Source organism: Condylostylus longicornis, unplaced genomic scaffold (assembly GCF_029603195.1).
Source record: "Condylostylus longicornis isolate FDR11 unplaced genomic scaffold, ASM2960319v2 ptg000135l, whole genome shotgun sequence".
NCBI classification, from domain to species: Eukaryota; Metazoa; Arthropoda; class Insecta; order Diptera; family Dolichopodidae; genus Condylostylus; species Condylostylus longicornis.
Window position 1 is genome coordinate 12032891 of NW_026578103.1, and position 20358 is coordinate 12053248.

At 24.5% G+C, this 20358-nt stretch overlaps 1 protein-coding gene across 5 annotated transcripts in view; it reads right to left on the reverse strand.

Moving 5' to 3' along the window:
- LOC129615062 (potassium voltage-gated channel protein Shaw) overlaps nucleotides 1–20358 on the reverse strand; it is a 174953-nt gene that overhangs the window by 42728 nt on the left and 111867 nt on the right. Inside the window, exon 9 of one of the 5 annotated variants that reach the window (XM_055530117.1) lies at nucleotides 966–1163. The exons of the other annotated variants lie outside the window; for them this stretch is intronic. Coding sequence (XP_055386092.1) covers nucleotides 1105–1163 — 59 coding nt within the window. The 3' untranslated portion in view covers nucleotides 966–1104. Of the gene's footprint in view, nucleotides 1–965; nucleotides 1164–20358 lie in introns of those variants that run through there. 5 annotated transcript variants of the gene reach the window in all.

Below are 20358 nucleotides of genomic sequence, written 5' to 3' on the forward strand. Positions count from 1 at the left end.
TTTTTCAAACTACTTGCGATTTTTAGTAAATGCAATCAATTTGTATTGAAACAATAGTTTAGTTGCTTTGATGTGCGCGCAACGATTTTACAAACAAATAGTAATTAAAGCAAAACTAAAGATTGCATGCCTGCCTGGGCCCTAAAATTAAATTCACAATAGTTGTAAAATGTAATCGATGTCTTAAAATAGGCGTTTAGTTCATGGAATTACAAAAAAAAACATTTAAAATCTTTTTTTTTTAGTTTTATGTTTGATTAACAGCTTTGGTTTATTTTTATTTATTTTGACACCTTGTAAATAATTCAAGTATTAAATTCAAAATTTATTCCATTTCAATAAATCGGAAGTAATAAGAAATTTGAAAGTTTAAAAAAATATTTTAAGATTGCATATCATTGGGCGTTTACTTAAAGGAAAATTTCATTTAAATAAATTTTATTTACGATAATTAAAACTCTCTTAATTTGTTATTTATTTTTTGAAACTTAAAATTTTCAATTTTAAATTCTATATTATCCTAAATTCAAATGTAAAAATTTTTAAAGCAATATTCTTGTTCTAAAAGATAAACCAAATAATGTAATTCATTATTTAATTAATAACAATAAATTTTAATTCCCTATAACAATATTATTATTTACGATATTATTTTTTGATCTTTTGATTATCAATCATTATTTTTATATATAAATCGAAAGAACTTCTATATGTAATATAAATAACAATCTAAATTTCTGTATAATTATATATATGTAATATAATAAATGCTTTGTTGCATTATGATATACATAATAATTATATTTCATATAATTATACATATTCGTTAAGACGAGCTAAAAATTTTTTTTTCCATTTTACAATTTATTTCAATTAATATTATTATATTTCATTATTAAATCGTTTATTAATTAATATTAAATTTCGATCTTATAACAATATTAAAGAAAAACAACAATAAATTTCCAATTTTCCAACAAAGGAAAATTTTCAAAACATAATTCGAGTTTTATATTACGAAAAGAGAATAAGAAAATAATATAACAATAAAAAAATAAAAATATAAAATATAAAAAAAAATAATGAGAAATAAAATAAGAAAATTTATAAAAGTCGCGCCATTTTGCCACCAGGAGTCTTGCCAATCACTGTTGAAAATTCATCTAAGTATTTTTTTTGTTTTTCATTTTCGTTTTGTTGTGTTTGTTCGACGAGGATAAAAAAACACACAGAAAAAAAAAAAACAATTCGATGTGGAAGAAAAAGAAAGAGAGAGAGAGAGAGAGTGAGAGAGAAATTTATATAAAAAAATGAAATATAATACAATAATTTTTATTTTATTTTTTCATTATATTTTTTTTTATTTTAATATTATATTCAAATTTATATACTCTATATGCACAGTTATATACTATATTGTTATACATTTATAAGAGAGTAGTAATATATACTTTGCATTACTTTATAATATTATATATTAAATATTTATAAGGCTTTTTCGGATGTTGGTTAGTGGTAATAATATTATAATTATAATAAAAATGGTAACCATATTATACTTAATAATGGTAATGATTTTTATTTTAATTTTCGTTGTTTTGTTTTTATTTCTCTTTTTTATTATTCATCAATTTTTTTTTTGTTTTGTTGTCCTTTAATAATATTTTGGTTATTTTTATAATAATAAGGTCGCAGACAAAGTAAATAACATACACTTTTTGTATAAAGACCCAAGTATATCACAATAAAGAAAAATATAGAAAAATTTTCGTATGTTGACAATTTTTATTAATAAAATATTAATAATATGAAAAATCAAAGTTCGATTATTACAAGAAATCGTTATCGAAAAGTTGCATGTTGTTATTTTCAAAAAATAAATAAATATTTTATATATATATAAGAGTATAACATTCATACATGTAAATTATAATTACAAACTAATAAAAATGTTTGCTACATAAATGAATTTTCTTCTGTCTTTATCTATATGTCCAAAAATTAATGTGTTCTTAGACATATTGAGTGTAGTAGTCACGTTTTTACTTTTTGTTAAAATTTTCAAGTTATTGCAGAGTTAAAATAGTATATGAACGGTAGATTGCAAAATTTGTAAAAATGTTATTCCCAACAGATTAATGATACGAGTATATAATATGATTAAGTTTTAATAAAGTTGTAATTGTCAGCTACAAAATATATATACCATGTTTAAACTTTATCCACTATAGCCTGGAGAAAAAAGATTATACCGAAATATAACGAATGGTGATATATCGGATGTAATGATGGATAATGATAACAAAAGTAGAATGCAACTCTTAAATGAGTTGCTTATTCAGCGTTTAGTAGGAGTTGTCCTACAAAGTAATTGCAATATGTACTGGAGTCCTATAATCAATTGATACTTTTCATTTTTTCTTTTAATATCTATCCCATTGTGCTAACTTTCACAAATATAACCGAATAATGCTAAAATAAAAGTTTTTTCGACGCCGTTACAATAATTTTGACATAAAAATGCTATAAAAAAAAAATATGAACTGATATAACACTTATTCTAATTCAGAAAAGATTTAATAAAATCTTTATTAAGTATCATAAATTTTTAGTCCAGAAAATACTAAAGTGCGATAAATAATGCGCACTAAAATATTTTCGGGAAGTTAAATATGTAATCCGAAAATACTAATCCGAAAAATCCTCCGAAAGTATTTTCGGAAATATTTTGGCAAAATATTCGGAAACATTATTTTCCTTAATTTTCCATAACATTTGAATTTTTTCAGGGATCTAAAGCAAGAATAGAATTTCAATTCCGTATTTTTAAGTCTAAAAAGTAATTTATCGTACTATAAAGATAAATGAGAACAAATATCGCTATTTTCATATAGCATTGTTTGTAGTTAATTAAGGTTCTTTTATATTTGAATTTGAATAATACCATTTTTTATCATTTTGTATTTGATTTCAGTTCAAAGCTTTATTTAAGGCTTATCTTTGTAATTTGAAAAAAAAGAAACGAATAAAATGTTATTTAAAAAATTATTAAATAAAAAAAGGAAAACTAGTACAACTATTCACTATCAAAATTCCTTTTTTTTTTTGTTTTCTATATTTTTTTTTTAATTAAAGAAAAGTGAACTATGTATATACAATATTTTTCTTTTCATATATGGCTTTTCATATTTTATAAAACAATGGAAAAAGGAAGAGAAATGAAAATTAAAACTGCCTAAATTTCTAAAATTCTTTCATATTTTATTTTATTTTTTCTAGTAAAAAGTTATTTAATGTAAAAACGTACATATGGGAATTTTACAAACTCAATTTTTAATAATAAAGAAAAAAAAATTAAAATTGAAAAATAGAGAAAAGCAGAGAACAAAATACCCACATTTTTTTTTTCTTTTCACTAGCAAAAACCATAGTAAAAAAAAATTTCCATTGTGTGTGTATTACTTTTATACATTATTATGCGAATTATTTGCTATAAGCGCACTAAAAGTTTATAGGGGTATGAAAGGGATTCAATGATGTAGGGTAATTAATATGTAAAAATTCTATAGAAAATAATGAAATTTTTTTTGTTTTTATTTCAGATGAAACTGTGGAAAAAAAATTTGGTACTGTAAAATTAAAGATTATTTACAGCCATCTAACGTTTAAATGTTAAAGAGATCCTAAAAACGAAATACACACAAAAGTTTTTATTGACTTCTTATACTTATTTTTGAATCTATTTACTAAAATTTATAACAATAACCTAAATTTTGTGTTTGTTAATTAAAAATTCTGATATTATGCTGAAAATTTTTATTCAAAATTGTAGAGAATAATTTAATTTTCCTAAAGAAAAAGATGAATTTCAATTCTTTCATGTTCCACTTCATTTTTTTTATTTGTTATTGTAGGTGATTATGAGTGTAAGGGAAATTTTTAATTTTATTAAATATTTTTCGAAAATTAATTCGAGAAATAAAGTTCTGTTTAATAAAATGGATGAATATGCTTTTTTCTCCATTTTTTCCAAATACGAACTTTATTTAGAAATTATTTATCATGGAAATTTTCAAAAATTATCCAAACACATGAAACAGCAAATTAAATTGAATAAATTCTTGTGCCAAATCAGATTCTATAAAACTGTGGCATATTTTAGAAATTATTAAAATTCAAGTGGATTTTAAAATACCGAAATATCAGGCCTCTCATTAAATTTTATAAAAATTTCAACTAATTTTTTGTAAGAGAATCGACGGGATCTAAGAAAAAAAAAAAAATAAAAAATAATTGTAATTTTTTACCATTGTGAAAATATTTCCCTTCCAAACAAATTCAATTATTTATTTAAAACTCATATTTTTTTAATTATTTCTCGGAAAATTCTTGCAAAAAAAAAAAAAAATTATTTCTTGTTTTCTTAATATTCTAAGTAGATTTTCTTTGATAGCTATAGTTAAAAGTGTTGTCATTGATTTTCAAAAACAAAAAAAATATTTTTTTAATATCTTGTGCTTTTGCTAACTCATTAAATTAGGATTCAAAATTTTCGGAATTATTTTTTTTTAAGCATTAATTTATGGGATTTTAAATGAAAATTTTAATATTAAAATTTATCTTATAAATAATCAAAGAATTTTCAATTAAATTTTCATTTCCAGAAATTCGCATTTTGTTGCCATAGAACAATTATGTTGCTTTAAATTTTTTGATTTTTTGAAAATAAATTTTCGAAGAATAACTATCTTAAAAAAATATATCTTTATACTGAATACTCATAAATTTCAATGTATGAATTCAATAATAATATTAAATTATTAAATTTTAAGGCAAGCGCAATGTTCTCTACAACACTAGTAATTGAGCCATTTTAAAAAATTCACTCGAATTGTACAAAGAGTGAAAATTGTTTTTGAAAATTAATAATTTTATTTAATAAAAATTCTCAATTTAAAATTTACCTCAGAGAAATATTTTTGCTGTTAAAATTATTGAAGTTATGAGTTAGAAAATCGATACACGATAGAGCAACGTAAGAAGAACCAAATTATATTTTTAACACATTCCGGTTTTCGAAAACAACGTTGAAAACTAAAGAAAATACTTAAACTTTGAATTGTTTTTGTTTTGGCAGTATCTCATTGTTGGTGTCAAAAACTCTTTAATTTTTATGTAGAATTCATTTAAAGTGGCTCCTTTCTATTTAATTGATGTTGATAGAAGAGTTCAGACCTTTTTAACTGCTAAACTTTTTTAATTCATACTACTTATTTTTTGTATTGAATTTTTAAAAATTCTCCTTTTTCTTTTAGGCTATGAATTTTTAAGATATACTAGAATCCGCTTTACTATAAACAAATTATACAACCTATAGAAAACTTTTATACAACGTAGCGGTTTTTGTTTTTTCTCCAAGTTAAAACTTTAATTTTTCGTGTTCATATTTTTTTTTTCATTTTTTTTTTGTATGTGTTTTATTTACTTTATTTTTATTTTCATAAATTTGTTATTAGTCAGAAAACTATTTTGACAACACAAAAGGACTTTCGAATTTATTATATTTTTGAAAGGATACAATATGAACACATATAACTGCTTTTTTTTCAATGCTTTTCGTCCCTTTTTTTTGCTTGTTGTTTTGGTTTTTTGTTTGTGTGAATTTAAAACAAAATTTTTTCCTTTTATTTTGTTTTATTACGTGACTAGTAAGTGTATGTGACTAGTAGTATATGGGACCGAACAAGAATCAAAAAGAAAAAAGAAAAAATTATATGAAAAATGTATAATCGTAAAGTTATTCTGAAGTCATTGAAATATGGCTTGATTTATGGTTAAGAATAAATGATTTGGAAATATCAAAATAATGAAAATTGAAAAAAATAAAAGAAAAACGAAAAAACACAAAGAATAAACGTAAAGAAAAAAAAAATGTCAGTCAGCTGGAATATCAGACGAAAATCGTTAAAGGCATTCCAATTTTATAGCAACTCATTTTTTTTTTTGGTTTTTTTTTTTGTTCCGAATTTTATGGCAAAATATTTTTCAAAGGATATTTTTTATATTGCGTGAGTTTGGTGCGTTCAATTTTCATTTTTTTTTTTCTATTTTTATTATTACATATTTTGTTGCTAGTTCCTATACCCAAAACTAATTGGAAATGTATTGGTAGTTGAACTATTTCTCGTATATATCTTTATACCTACTTTTATAAAATAATTTATTATATGAAATGTGGGCTTAAATGTTCGGAAAATGAAAAAGAAAAGATTTTTTTTTTTCATGTCAATGATTTCAGCGGTAAGAAAACCAAAAAAAAGTTTATAAATTGTTTTCTGAACAACGACTTACCTATACATTAACAAATTTATATTATACGTGCAAATTACACATAATGTTAAAATATTTTAGGATTAAAAATGACCATTATTGAATTTTTATAATATGGTTAAGTGAATGGTGGATTTTGTTAGGTTTACTTAAGCTATAAGAGAACGAGATTTTGTAAAAATTTCGCGGTGATTTCTTTTCTGAATTTTTTAAAAAAAAATCTTCTTCTTCTTATGTTAGGTCTTAGTCCTGTGTTCTTATAAGAAAATCTGTTTAATAATCATTTTCTTCGAATTTTTCACCAAAAAATTAAAATAAGAGAAAAGAATTAAATATGTCTGAATGCATTAAAAATATTTTGAATAAAATATAATTATACAATCAATTTATTCCAATAATTTTGTTTTGCAATTTACATTCAAATTGTGTGATTATTTCGTACTATGGTACTAGTTAATAATAATCCACAACTAAAATGTCTTTTACAGCAAATCGTTACGAAGAAAATATGTATAATAATTTATTAAGGCATACACTGATTGAGACCGCATTATTATATTCGCATATAAAAAAAACCAGTTCCGTTTTAGTATCACGATACAGCCTTTTCAAGTCACTCTTTACACACAATGCAGCAAAATTCATTTCCAAGAAACTAATTTTTTCCCGAAAATTTTTCAAAATAAATTCTTGAAGGAACACATTCAAGGCGAATATTGCAATCTTAAATTATTTTCATATGTAAAGACATAGAAAAATTTATTTCGTTTCTATCATTTAAGGGTGCAATAAATAACCACAGTTTTTTTCTATAATTATAGTAAATTATATAGTACTGGCCATTATGTCAAAGAAATGTTTCATTAGATATTGCTTATATTAAATTGGTTAAATTCAATTTGAAAATATTAAAAATGAAATTCGTTTAATAATTATTAAAGACTAAACCTTTAAATTGAAAAAGTAAAAATTAAAAAAGAAATCAATATTTTTTTCATAAATTTTATAATTCAAAAACAAAACGAATAAGAATAATAATAATGTTTGTATTAAAAGTAGATCAAAGTCACTATAATGTTATACAGCAATATACATACACACAAGTTTGTATATAACTTATATTATATACATATTTCATTATACTAAAAATCCAATTTAAAATAAATTAACGAAAAACTAAAAATTTCAAAACTAAAATAACCCCACTTCATTTTTGTATAATATATATATATATATATATATATATATATATATATATGACCTAAAGTAATAACTGGTTGGTAACATCATTATTAAAATAATAATCTTTTACAATATACTAACAAAATTTTCTTTATAACAATAATAATAAATATTATTGCTGTTATCATCATTATTATGCAAATTTTACCCAATTATAATTCCCTTGTACAATATAAAATTTTCAGAATATACAAAGAAAATTTATTATTTTACAATATAAATTATATAAAATTTTAATAATAAATTATATTATTAATAAAGTTTTCACATTTTATATCCTAAAGAAATTCATTTTAAAATAATTTAATATTATAATCGAATGGGTGTTATTTCCTTTCATTCTATATTTCATATATACATATGTATAAATATATGTATATGTATTATCTTATAATATAATACGATGTATGTGTAATATTGTGAATTATAATCTGTATTATAAATTGTTCATAATTACTTTATATTAGTGTATGTTATATGGATATAATTATGTGCATTTGGGTTATTTATTATACTGAAGTTTCTGATTGACAAGGATATAGGTTTATTTAGACTAATATTGTATTGTACTTATCAGACTGTATTATAATTATCAATGTTATCACTACAAAATTATATTTGAATTTGAATATCAGATAATTCGGCAAATTTATTAAAAAATATAATTAATTAATTGAATTTTAAAATTTGAATTTTTTAAACCATAAGAATAAAACGAAAGGAAACAATAAGAGCAAGACGAATGGAAACCTGTAATTTTAAATGATGAAGAAGTTGACAACAGAAATGAATAACAACTTCTGAATGATCATAATAAGTTACTTATAAAAATTAAATTTAAATTTAATTGTTAAGTTTGGAAATAATATTAAATTCTGCTAAAAGACTTGAACTTGAAAATTCAATTTCTTATTCCAAAATAATTTCTTTCAATATTTCAAATGCCATTTATAATCATTTTTTACAAAATAGCTAAAAGGAAATATCAATTCTAATATTTAGGGGTTTGCATAAAGGTATAAAAGATTTGCAAATGCATGAGTAGAGAACATAGTGTTAAATCGGAACTGTTTTCGAGTTACAGGTATTTTAAGTTTTTTTGCTTATAACTTCCATTCCAAAAAAAGTAGAAGCTTTAAACAAACAGTTTTTAAGAGTGCTGTTAGAGGGCTTAAAATACCATAAAATCATAAAATTTTTTTTTTTTTTGTGAAATAACGGTTCTTAAAAATGTCAAGTACTTCTTAGAGTGATCAAAAATTATTAATATTTGATAATTAACGAAATTAAAATCAATAAAAAACAAAATTCGTCACAATTTTTTTTGATTTTTTACATTTTATTAGGAAAACTGGACATAGAAATGGTTTTGTTGCTATATTTTCTGCACCATAAAATATTTTTTAACGTTTATTGACTTAAACTAAGGAGTTGAGCAAAATTCTGCAATTTTTTTTAAAATCGCTGTAGCTCGGAAACGGTTCCGATCTAACACTATGTGCCCAACAAAAGTTTTATTAATTTTCGAACTTCTACCTGACGGTAATGGCTCCTAATTTTTTGCTAAATCACCCTGTATATAATTAATATTGTCTTTTATTTATAATATAAAAAATTGCTCTTCTCCTAACCATATACTTTAAAATTTAGATTTTCATTTCATTTTTAAGTCGCCATTCTTTTAGATTAATTCTCTGATTACAATCAAAATCTCTTGAACTCCAATTTTGTCAAAAATTCAAACTTTTACATAGTTCAATAAAACAAATTTAAAAACTAAGTTAATTTGTATGTTAAGAATTTCGCAAGATATAGATAAAAGTTTAAAAATTCACAAAATTTCCCAAAAATTAAGCCTAAATTCTAAATCGATTGTGCTAAAATATCTAAATCTTAAAGTTTTCTGAAGGTTATTTCAAATCTAAAATTCACGAATATTTGCTCAATTATATTTGAACCTTGTTTTTCGCTCAAGTAAAAAAAATTTATAAATTAATTGAATTAAATATAAAGTCTTAAATTATGCTGATTCGAGAACAATTTTTCGATTTAGTAAGTTCTGTCACAAAACCACAGAAATATAGTTAACTAAAATTTTATTGATTCTCAGAAAAATTTTATTTCAAAAAGTTTAAGGCTATGGCTAATAATAAAGAGGACCATAATAAAAAGAAATTTAGAGATAAAAAAAAAGGTTTAAATAACCATGTTGGTCAAATTTTAAATCCTCAAATTTAAAGAAAATTTTTAAAGCAAAAAAGAAATTTAATTTTTTTTTCGGTATTTTCATCTCTTCTCTTCTTTGCTCTTCAAAAAATTTAATGACTTAGTGTACATAATCTAATATAATTAAATAAATAATAAAATTTTAAATTTTAAATTACCCTCAAAGACATACAAAAATCAAATGTTAAGAGAGTTTTTGAACCCAATAAAATTTGGTATCACAAAAGAACTGAACACAATAGAAGTTATAGAATATTTTCTCATATAAAATCATTTAAAACTTCCTTTAGACATTTTATATAATAATAATTTTGATTTGAAAGGATAAAATATCGTAATCAAATAAAAATGAGATCGTAATTTTTTACGATTATTTCAATGTATGCAAGAAAATATCATGATGAAAAAAAAACATGTTTTTTTTTCTAAAGAAAATTGGTTCTTTACGGGCAATAAATTTTAAAATTTAACAAAAAACGAGAAAAAAATAGAGTTGACCTTGTCAACTCTGAGATACCCGTACGAATTTGTTATCCTATGTGCGAATAACTAATGTGCCATAACTAACTATGGGGCAGACTATGACTTTAAGTTGCCGTATTACCATATTAATTTATGCAAAATTTCAGTACTATGTGTTATTCAAAATACTGGTTGTGCCAAACTACTATTGATGTTGTTTGGCAGCTACCAGAAAGAGCCAAGAAATTTTAGCGAATTTTATCAAGCACATCGGCCCTACTAATATACTTACTTGTGTGAAATCTCAATATCACAGCTTTTATAGTTTCTGAGATATAGTCAAATAACTTTTGAAGTTGTATGGCAGGTACCAGAAGAAGCCAAGTAATTTCAACGACTTTTATGAGACACATTGGCCCTACTAATATATTCGTTTGTGTGAAATTTCAATACCATAGCTTTAATAGTTTCTGAAATATAGTCAAACAACTTTTGAAGCTGTATGGCAGGTACCAGAAGGAGCCAAGTAATTTCAACGACTTTTACCAGACACATCGGCCCTGCTAATATATTTACTTGTGTGAAATCTCAACATCACAGCTTTTATAGTTTCTGAGATATAGCCAAATAACTTTTGAAGTTGTATGGCAGGTACCAGAAGGAGCCAAGTAATTTCAACGACTTTTATGGGGCATATTGGCCCTACTAATATATTCGTATGTGTAAAATTTCAATACCATAACTTTTATAGTTTCTGAGATATAGCCAAATAAATTTTGAAGTTGTATGGCAGCTACCCGAACCGGTACCCCGATCATGTCCAATTTAAATAGGGTTCTGGCACTTTTTACAATAAATCATTTGTGAAAATTTGGTGAACTTAGCTCAATTGGTTTTTGAGTTATCGTTCGGACGGACGGACGGACGGACGGACGGACGGACGGACGGACGGACGGACGGACGGACGGACGGACGGACGGACGGACGGACAGACAAAGCTAAATCAACTCAGAATTTGACGCTGATCAAAAACATACACTTGAGTCTATATCTAACACCGTTATTTCTTAGCGTTACAAACGGTAAGGCAAATTTAGTATACCCTTCGAACATACGTTCGTACGGGTATAAAAAATGGAAGAATAAAATTAGATTTTGCAATACATGTATACATGTATGTATGTATATAATTAAGTTGTAATGCATACTATACTTGTGGATATGTGTTATTATTATAAGAATTTTATTATTGTAAATTTGTAAGTCAATATGTGGCAAAAAGAATTTAAATTGATGAAGGAAAAATCTAAAATATTGGAAAAATATTGCCAACACTGCTCGAGAAATGTTTATTATATTATAAGATTGTCGAATAAAGTTGAAAGTCGAATATTTATGAAATTCTACATTATTTTAAAATTACCTTATATTATTAGTATGAGTATAACAATTTCTTTTCATATTTTTTTTCGAATTCAAGCCATTTGCTTTGTAAATGGCCCCCTAAAGTATGCAATTTTTTATATTCATATATTATGAAATTTATTTGACCATTTAACCATAAAATTTATTTGACCATAGCATTTAACACTATTTGACCATGTATGAGATTTTTTTTATGATTTTTTGTTTTTTTAACTTTTTTCACTTCTGCTGAACAATTAATAATTATTTATATTATAATATATTCGCTTTGATAGATACAACATCAATGAGAATTCAAACAACTACCGCAAGTAAATCTCATTCACCTTAAAAAAAGTCACTTGACAAAAGTATTTCGAAATATTTAATAATAACACTAAATTTTATTCAAATTTAAGAAAAAACGAGAAAAAAATAGAGTTGACCTTGTCAACTCTGAGATACCCGTACGAATTTGTTATCCTATGTGCGAATAACTAATGTGCCATAACTAACTATGGGGCAGACTATGACTTTAAGTTGCCGTATTACCATATTAATTTATGCAAAATTTCAGTACTATGTGTTATTCAAAATACTGGTTGTGCCAAACTACTATTGATGTTGTTTGGCAGCTACCAGAAAGAGCCAAGAAATTTTAGCGAATTTTATCAAGCACATCGGCCCTACTAATATATTCACTTGTGTGAAATCTCAATATCACAGCTTTTATAGTTTCTGAGATATAGTCAAATAACTTTTGAAGTTGTATGGCAGGTACCAGAAGAAGCCAAGTAATTTCAACGACTTTTATGAGACACATTGGCCCTACTAATATATTCGTTTGTGTGAAATTTCAATACCATAGCTTTAATAGTTTCTGAAATATAGTCAAACAACTTTTGAAGCTGTATGGCAGGTACCAGAAGGAGCCAAGTAATTTCAACGACTTTTACCAGACACATCGGCCCTGCTAATATATTTACTTGTGTGAAATCTCAACATCACAGCTTTTATAGTTTCTGAGATATAGCCAAATAACTTTTGAAGTTGTATGGCAGGTACCAGAAGGAGCCAAGTAATTTCAACGACTTTTATGGGGCATATTGGCCCTACTAATATATTCGTATGTGTAAAATTTCAATACCATAACTTTTATAGTTTCTGAGATATAGCCAAATAAATTTTGAAGTTGTATGGCAGCTACCCGAACCGGTACCCCGATCATGTCCAATTTAAATAGGGTTCTGGCACTTTTTACAATAAATCATTTGTGAAAATTTGGTGAACTTAGCTCAATTGGTTTTTGAGTTATCGTTCGGACGGACGGACGGACGGACGGACGGACGGACGGACGGACGGACGGACGGACGGACGGACGGACGGACGGACGGACGGACGGACGGACAGACAAAGCTAAATCAACTCAGAATTTGACGCTGATCAAAAACATACACTTGAGTCTATATCTAACACCGTTATTTCTTAGCGTTACAAACGGTAAGGCAAATTTAGTATACCCTTCGAACATACGTTCGTACGGGTATAAATTATCATCAAGAATATTTGTTAAAAATTAACAGAACTTGAAATTTATTTAACAGAAACCTTAAATTTCTAAATTTAAAAGAAATGGTTCCTAAATTGTGCGATAATTTGCTTTCAACACTGTTAATATAAACATAATTATGAAGATGTTGAGGCCATAATATGCAGTTTATATTAATTAATATACAGAATGTAAAGGAACGTTAAAATTATCAATATATGTAACACATATAATTTCATTGCATTAAAATTGAATGTAATAAAGAGAAATTGAAATTTCAATCTAACTATATGAATGTATGTAGGAAAAATTGTTTTTTCTTTTCCAATTCCTTTATTATTAATTTTATTATTATTTTTATTTTCATCGTTATTGGATACATGCTTTTTTCCTCTTTAATTTTTACCGACCGTATTGTGTAAACAATAGGTAGGTTATGTGATGGCAACAAATTTTGCATATCGAGTTTTGAGTGGGAATGCACTTCTCCATAGTAGGGAAGTGTAAGTAAACTATTTTTAGCAACCTGTCGGTCTATCGGTCTGTTGGTCTGTCGGTCTGTCGGTCTGTCGGTCTGTCGGTCTGTCGGTCTGTCGGTCTGTCGGTCTGTCGGTCTGTCGGTCTGTCGGTCTGTCGGTATTTTCATCTCTTCTCTTCTTTGCTCTTCAAAAAATTTAATGACTTAGTGTACATAATCTAATGTAATTAAATAAATAATAAAATTTTAAATTTTAAATTACCCTCAAACACATACAAAAATCAAATGTTAAGAGAGTTTTTGAACCCAATAAAATTTGATATCACAAAAGAACTGAACACAATAGAAGTTATAGAATATTTTCTCATATAAAATCATTTAAAACTTCCTTCGGTCTGTCGGTCTGTGTGTGCACGCGTGTATCTCAAGTTCTGCTGAACCGATTTTGATGAAATTTTATATGTAAGTTTATTTCCACCATGGCACGGATTGCTCAACTTTTGGGATATATCAGGCCTCGGGAACTGCACTTTTTAGTGGGCCTGTTTTACATTTTTGAACATTTTGAAAAAAGTATTCAACCGATTTCCTTGAAATTTCATATAAGCTTTGCTCGATCGTCCGCGAAAATTCATATATTTTTTATAAGAAATCAGGCATCGGCAACTAGGCGTTTACTACGGGCCAAATATACATTTTTGTGAATATAAAGAGAAATAATCAACCGATTTCATTGAAATTTAATATATGAATTCCTCATATTAAAGCAATGAACATATACATTTTTTGGAAAGATCAGGGCTCGAAAACTGATTTGCGGGCCGATTTTACATTTTTCACCATATCTACAGAACAAATTGATGGGATTTCATGAAATTTGATATTTGAGTTCTGGGCATTACCAAAACTAACTGGTGGGCATTTCAGGGAATTCGGATAGCACAAAACGAAACTGTACTAAGAGCCAAATTTACATTTTTCTAGATATGTTAACTATAAGCTTACAAATGTTCTTAAAATTGGAACGAAGTACTTAACAGACATTTTTTTAATATTCTGTAACACTTTCACTCAACTAGACAATACACAATGCGGTCGGTTATGTGATGACCACATCAGATTTTTTTACTATTGTATCGTTATCCTTTTAGAAAGAGAAAAACAACTTGGAACATAAAATTAAAGAAGATACAAAAAAAAAATTAAAAATAACATAATAAAATGAAAAAGATAAAAATAAAAAATCAATTACCAATTAATTTGTCTTTGGTTATGTTTTAGTTTTGAAGCAGCAGTAGAATTAAATAAAAATAATCAGAAAAATAACAAAATTATTAAAATAAAAATTTGAAAAAGAGTAACCGCTATAGGATGGAAAATGCATCTTAATAATAGATTTCTGGATAATATCTAAAAAATTTCGCATATTTTCGAGAAATTTTTTAGAGAATGTAGGTACCACGTTTGATAAATTTTGGTGATTCAACAATATATTTGTTTTCTGATACAACATGACTTTTTCAGACTTCAATTAAATAATATTCCAAAATTTCAAGTATTGATTATGATATACTCTTTTTATGATTTCCAGAAATATTTTAAAAATTTTTAATTTAAAAAACAGTTTTTCATTGATATTCTTTTTAATTTTTTAAATACAATTTTGTAATTTTATAACAATAGACAGCTTTAATAGCAAAAGTCAAAAATATTTTGAGGCAATTATTTATTTAAAACTAAAACTGAAAAATATTATCAAATACTTAAATAGAATAATATATTAATAATATAAATCCTTATTTTGTAAAATAAAAGTTCTTTATTCCCTATGGAACGCGGAGTTTTAGGCATACAATGCATTTTCAACATTGAAATAATCTGTATCCGTATACATTTTACAGTCTATATTATTTAGTTGTTAAATAATATATAACAGTTATGTAACACTGATCTATAGCAGTTTTTATAAGAACTAATGAAATTTGAAAAATCAAACCAATATATACATAGGCACGTACAACTGTTCGGAAATTGGAAATTTGTGTAATTCAATCATGGAATTTCTGTTTTTGATTATTTTAATAATCAAAACCAGAAAATAGTTTTACACTAGAATAATGATAATAATCATAATTTTATTTTGTGGAAAAAAAAAATTATTTCGCTCATTTCCTATAATTATACAATTAATGCGAATAACAATATCAATTTTATGATTCCAAAAGCATTAATTGAATTAAAAATTTCATTATTCCGTAATTTAATAATTTTTAAAATACAGAAAATTTATTATTTTGTTTACCTAAGAATATTTAATTTTTTCTCAAAATATTTTTTGTCGTGTGCCGTATTGCAAGGTTGGGTTTAGTTTTCGAACTAAATTCCATATCATCCAATTTTCAACAGAAATTCATATTTCAGTTTTTAAGTTGGGCAAAAACAATACTAGTTACAACACAATTTATTCACTCCTATATTGGAAGCCCCTATTTGCTAAATTTTAAGGAAATTCAGATATAACTTTCCTTTGAAAGCATGGCAATAAACTTTTTAGAAGAATCGAATTTCAAAGTATGTGTAACTCCACTAAGAATAAAATTTACATTTTTGAATTGTTATTGAATGAACTTTTGTAAAATTTCTTCAAATTTTGATTTAGTGCAACCGTTTCGCTAAACTTTATAATTAGTAATATTAAAATTTTGTATATAATTCAGAAAATATGACACGTTTGTTTACACACTGCCCACAGCAGAGGTGCGGTCCATCGAACCTTTCAAGAAACTCGAATTCATTAGGAGGATGGCTGCCGATGATATTGTAGAGGCGTATCCAACACTTAGTGAGACAGAGGTACAATAGATTCTTATATGCTGGTCGCAGTGCACCGTTACCCCAACTGTACAATCAATAATCTACAATATATTGTTCACATCAGAATTTTTTCCACATTCTCCTGTTGTACACTTCATGCAATATTAAATACTATCTTTTATTTTAGAATTTATGAAAATTAAATAATCAAATTATTCCAAATTTATTCATCCACAAAATTTAATTTCATTTTGGTAATTTTTACTTATCAAATCAATATGCATGGCAATTTATAAAAAACATTATTATAAATTCAGATAACAAGTATGAATTTGTGCACTTTAGCAATATGAACGCTTTTTTGTTCAAATGCTACTAAAAATCACTAGTAAATCAAATTTGCTTTTAACCATTTGTAAATTATATACTTAGTATTTTCCCACTTTTTTTCTCATTACTATTCCTCATCTGTCCTTCTCTCATAACGCAGGTCTAATTTTCCTTCTCTCATAAAAGGTCAAATCAGGATTTCAGAGGGTAGTTTATAATTTAAAACTTTAACTAGCAAAAAGGTAGTAAAATTTCACATTGATTAGTTAAAGAACGTCAATCTCTTAAAAGTCTTACATAAGAATTGCTTTGGCGTGCCTATTAATCAATAATATTGTGAAAAAGCAAGGCAATAGTTTCCTAATTGGAAAATACATAATATATAAAACACTTATAAAAACTTCTCTTTTAATTATTGAAAATATTAATTTGTTATAAATTTTGTTTTTACAGACTTTTGCAGAACCGAAAAAAATTATGACTGGCTATTGTAAGAAATTGTACTATTGAAATAAAATGGGAAATTGGTTTCTTGGTCATGTTTCTATAAATTTAAGTTTAGACTGACTTTACTAAAATCAATGAGTAATTTTATGCACCTGTAGTTGCTGCTATACAAAATTTTGTTTGCAGGCTAATAATTAGAGCCTTTTTTCAATCCTTCATTTGATTGTAATTCATACCATTTATAAATTTAAATACTGCAATTTTTATTTTTGCAAAATTCCCTATAAATGTTTATGTTCTTCATTTCATAATTATAATTAATACATTATGGATCAGATTAACAGCAGATATGAAATTTAATTAACTTCGGGTTTTTTAAAGAAATGTGTTGAGTTTTTATTAAATATTCAAAGTTGAATTTTGGTTTATACAATTCTCGAACACAATACGATTGTTTTAATATAGATAACAAGTGTATTTGTTGATTGAAAAAAAAAAATACTAGTAATTTATTTAACTATAACCTATGTTAAATAATATAGTATAAAATAATTTTATTAATTATATCTAGTACTTACTCTATTGGTATAAGTTGTATGTGTGTTCTTGTTACTATACAAGTATATCGGAATTATTTAATTTGGAAATTAAATGTGCAATTTCAAAATGAAACCTTTATTTCAGGAAAAAATCAAAAATTATTATGATACGAGTATTTATGTCGAATTGAACTACTTTTATAATAAACAAAAAAAAAATTTTTTGTTATAATATTTAGAACCATCCAATTTTTTATGTAATATCAATATCAGCATATTTTTATAATAGCCAAAGGACAAACTAAAAATATTGTAGTATTTTCAATATGAATTATCACAACGTACTGAAATGAACTAAGTGTACAATTTGCGGGACTGCGTCAACATTAATTACAAAATTTATCGACAATCTAATATTGTATACAGTATATGATACATTAAGATATTTACTGAAATTTGCACATTTTTTTCGCAACTAATAGTAAAGCAGTATAATAACAAGAGTGATGTTTTGCAATGTATACATACATTTTATATATTATATGTGCCATAATGTGTGTGTGTGTGTGCTATCATTTTTAGCTCTAATTCTATGCTGTTCTTAAGTGAATATCGGTCAAAATGCATTTTTTAAGTTTATTTGTGTTAGATCGAATATCTAGAGTGCTTTTCATATCTTCCTTTTACAAAAAAAAAATTTGTTTGTTAAATTTTCACTATCTATTCCTATAAAACCATCTTACTTACTAGTGATATTTTTTTTTTTTTGTAGTAGGTGTTGTATTCGATTAAAGTGTCATCATTTTTTTGTTTTGCAAATTTTGTATTTGTGTTATTTGTGAAGATTTCATTATTTTAAAGCCAAAATAAAATAAAATTTAAAACAAATATTATAAATTAGAAAAAAAAAATTGAAATAAGTAGAGAGAATAAAAAAAAAATTGTACAAAAACAATAAAAAATTTTGTGAAATAGTCGAGGTAAATAGAGAAGAGAAGAAAAATATAGAAAAACATAAAAAAAAACAATTGTTTTTGTTTTTAAGTAGCCTGAGTCCTTTTTGTGCTCTTAATTAATATTAAAACGCATTTTTTAAAAATTCTATGAAATTAGAATAAAAAAAAAAAGAAAAATTTTTTTTTTAACTTTAAAAATTTATTTTGTTTTATTTTTTCTAAATTATGTGATATTTTTTGTTTTCTATTAATTTTTTTTTTATGTATTTGTGTATAATAATTTTAAATAATTAAGTATATACATATGTATGTATTTTGTGTAACAAACCATTATAAAAACGTTTTTAAAAATTGTATTCAAATCTCGTTTATAACATAGTTAATAATATGTATTACAATATTATACAATGTAGTTTTTTTTGTTCTCTGTTAAAATTATGATTAAAATTCTTCATTTTTAATTAATTTTTAATTAATTTTTTTTTTTATTTTAAATGATATCACTTATATTATATACATTCCATACGAAAAATCAGTTGAATTGAGTACGTTGATGTAAGTATGTAATTAATATGAGTATATTAATAGTTATATGTATGTATTTCGTTAAAAAGAACATAACGAATATTAAAAAAAAAACAGAAAAAAAAACAAAGTAAAAATAATTTTTTTGTTTTGAATTATTGTGTATAAATGATTATATATTTTTTTTTTAATTTTTTTTCTTTTAGTTAATTAATTTAGTTAATTACTTAATTATATATATAAATTATATATGTTTTTAATATGTGTGTTTATTTATATAGTATATAATATGTATATGATGCACTTCTAATCTCATATAATTTTTTTTATCACTCTTTAAAATTTTTGGGATTTTTTTCTTTTTTATATATCAGTTTTATATGATAATATTCAACAATTAATATTAATATAAATATATAAAAATAAAAATTATTAAAATAATTTATTATTAATATTAAAAATAATAATAGTATTAATATTATTATTGTATGTATTCAAATATTATATAGTATACTTATATTATATGTATATATGTACAAAGGTCTCCCAAAAAAACTGTTCAAATGATGGTTAATAATAATAATGACAACAAATTATGTGTAGCATAAAGTGCTAAGGAATGAATGCTTTCGGTATAAAAATGAAAACATTATTAAACATACTCGTCCAGTAACGCATTATAACATTATTACATTATTATATTCATATGATATAAGTATAACAGAATATTAATGAAAGATTTTTTCTCCTGAGTATGGTAATCTGTTTTAAAAGTTTTCGTTTAAAAATGTATTTACAACCAGTGAACGCAATAGAACCAATGGTGCAATCGTTATAGCACTGTTCCTTTAACTAAAGAGTCTCCGGTTAAAAGAAAAACCGACTATAAAAATTATATTCAATATTAAATATAGATTTATACACCTTACATATAAAAGTAAAAAATTACTATTAACTAATTACCATATTTCAATAATATTAAATATTAAAAAATACCACCAAAATAAAATAGTAAATATCAATTACTTTAAATATTTAATATAAAATTACGGTAGG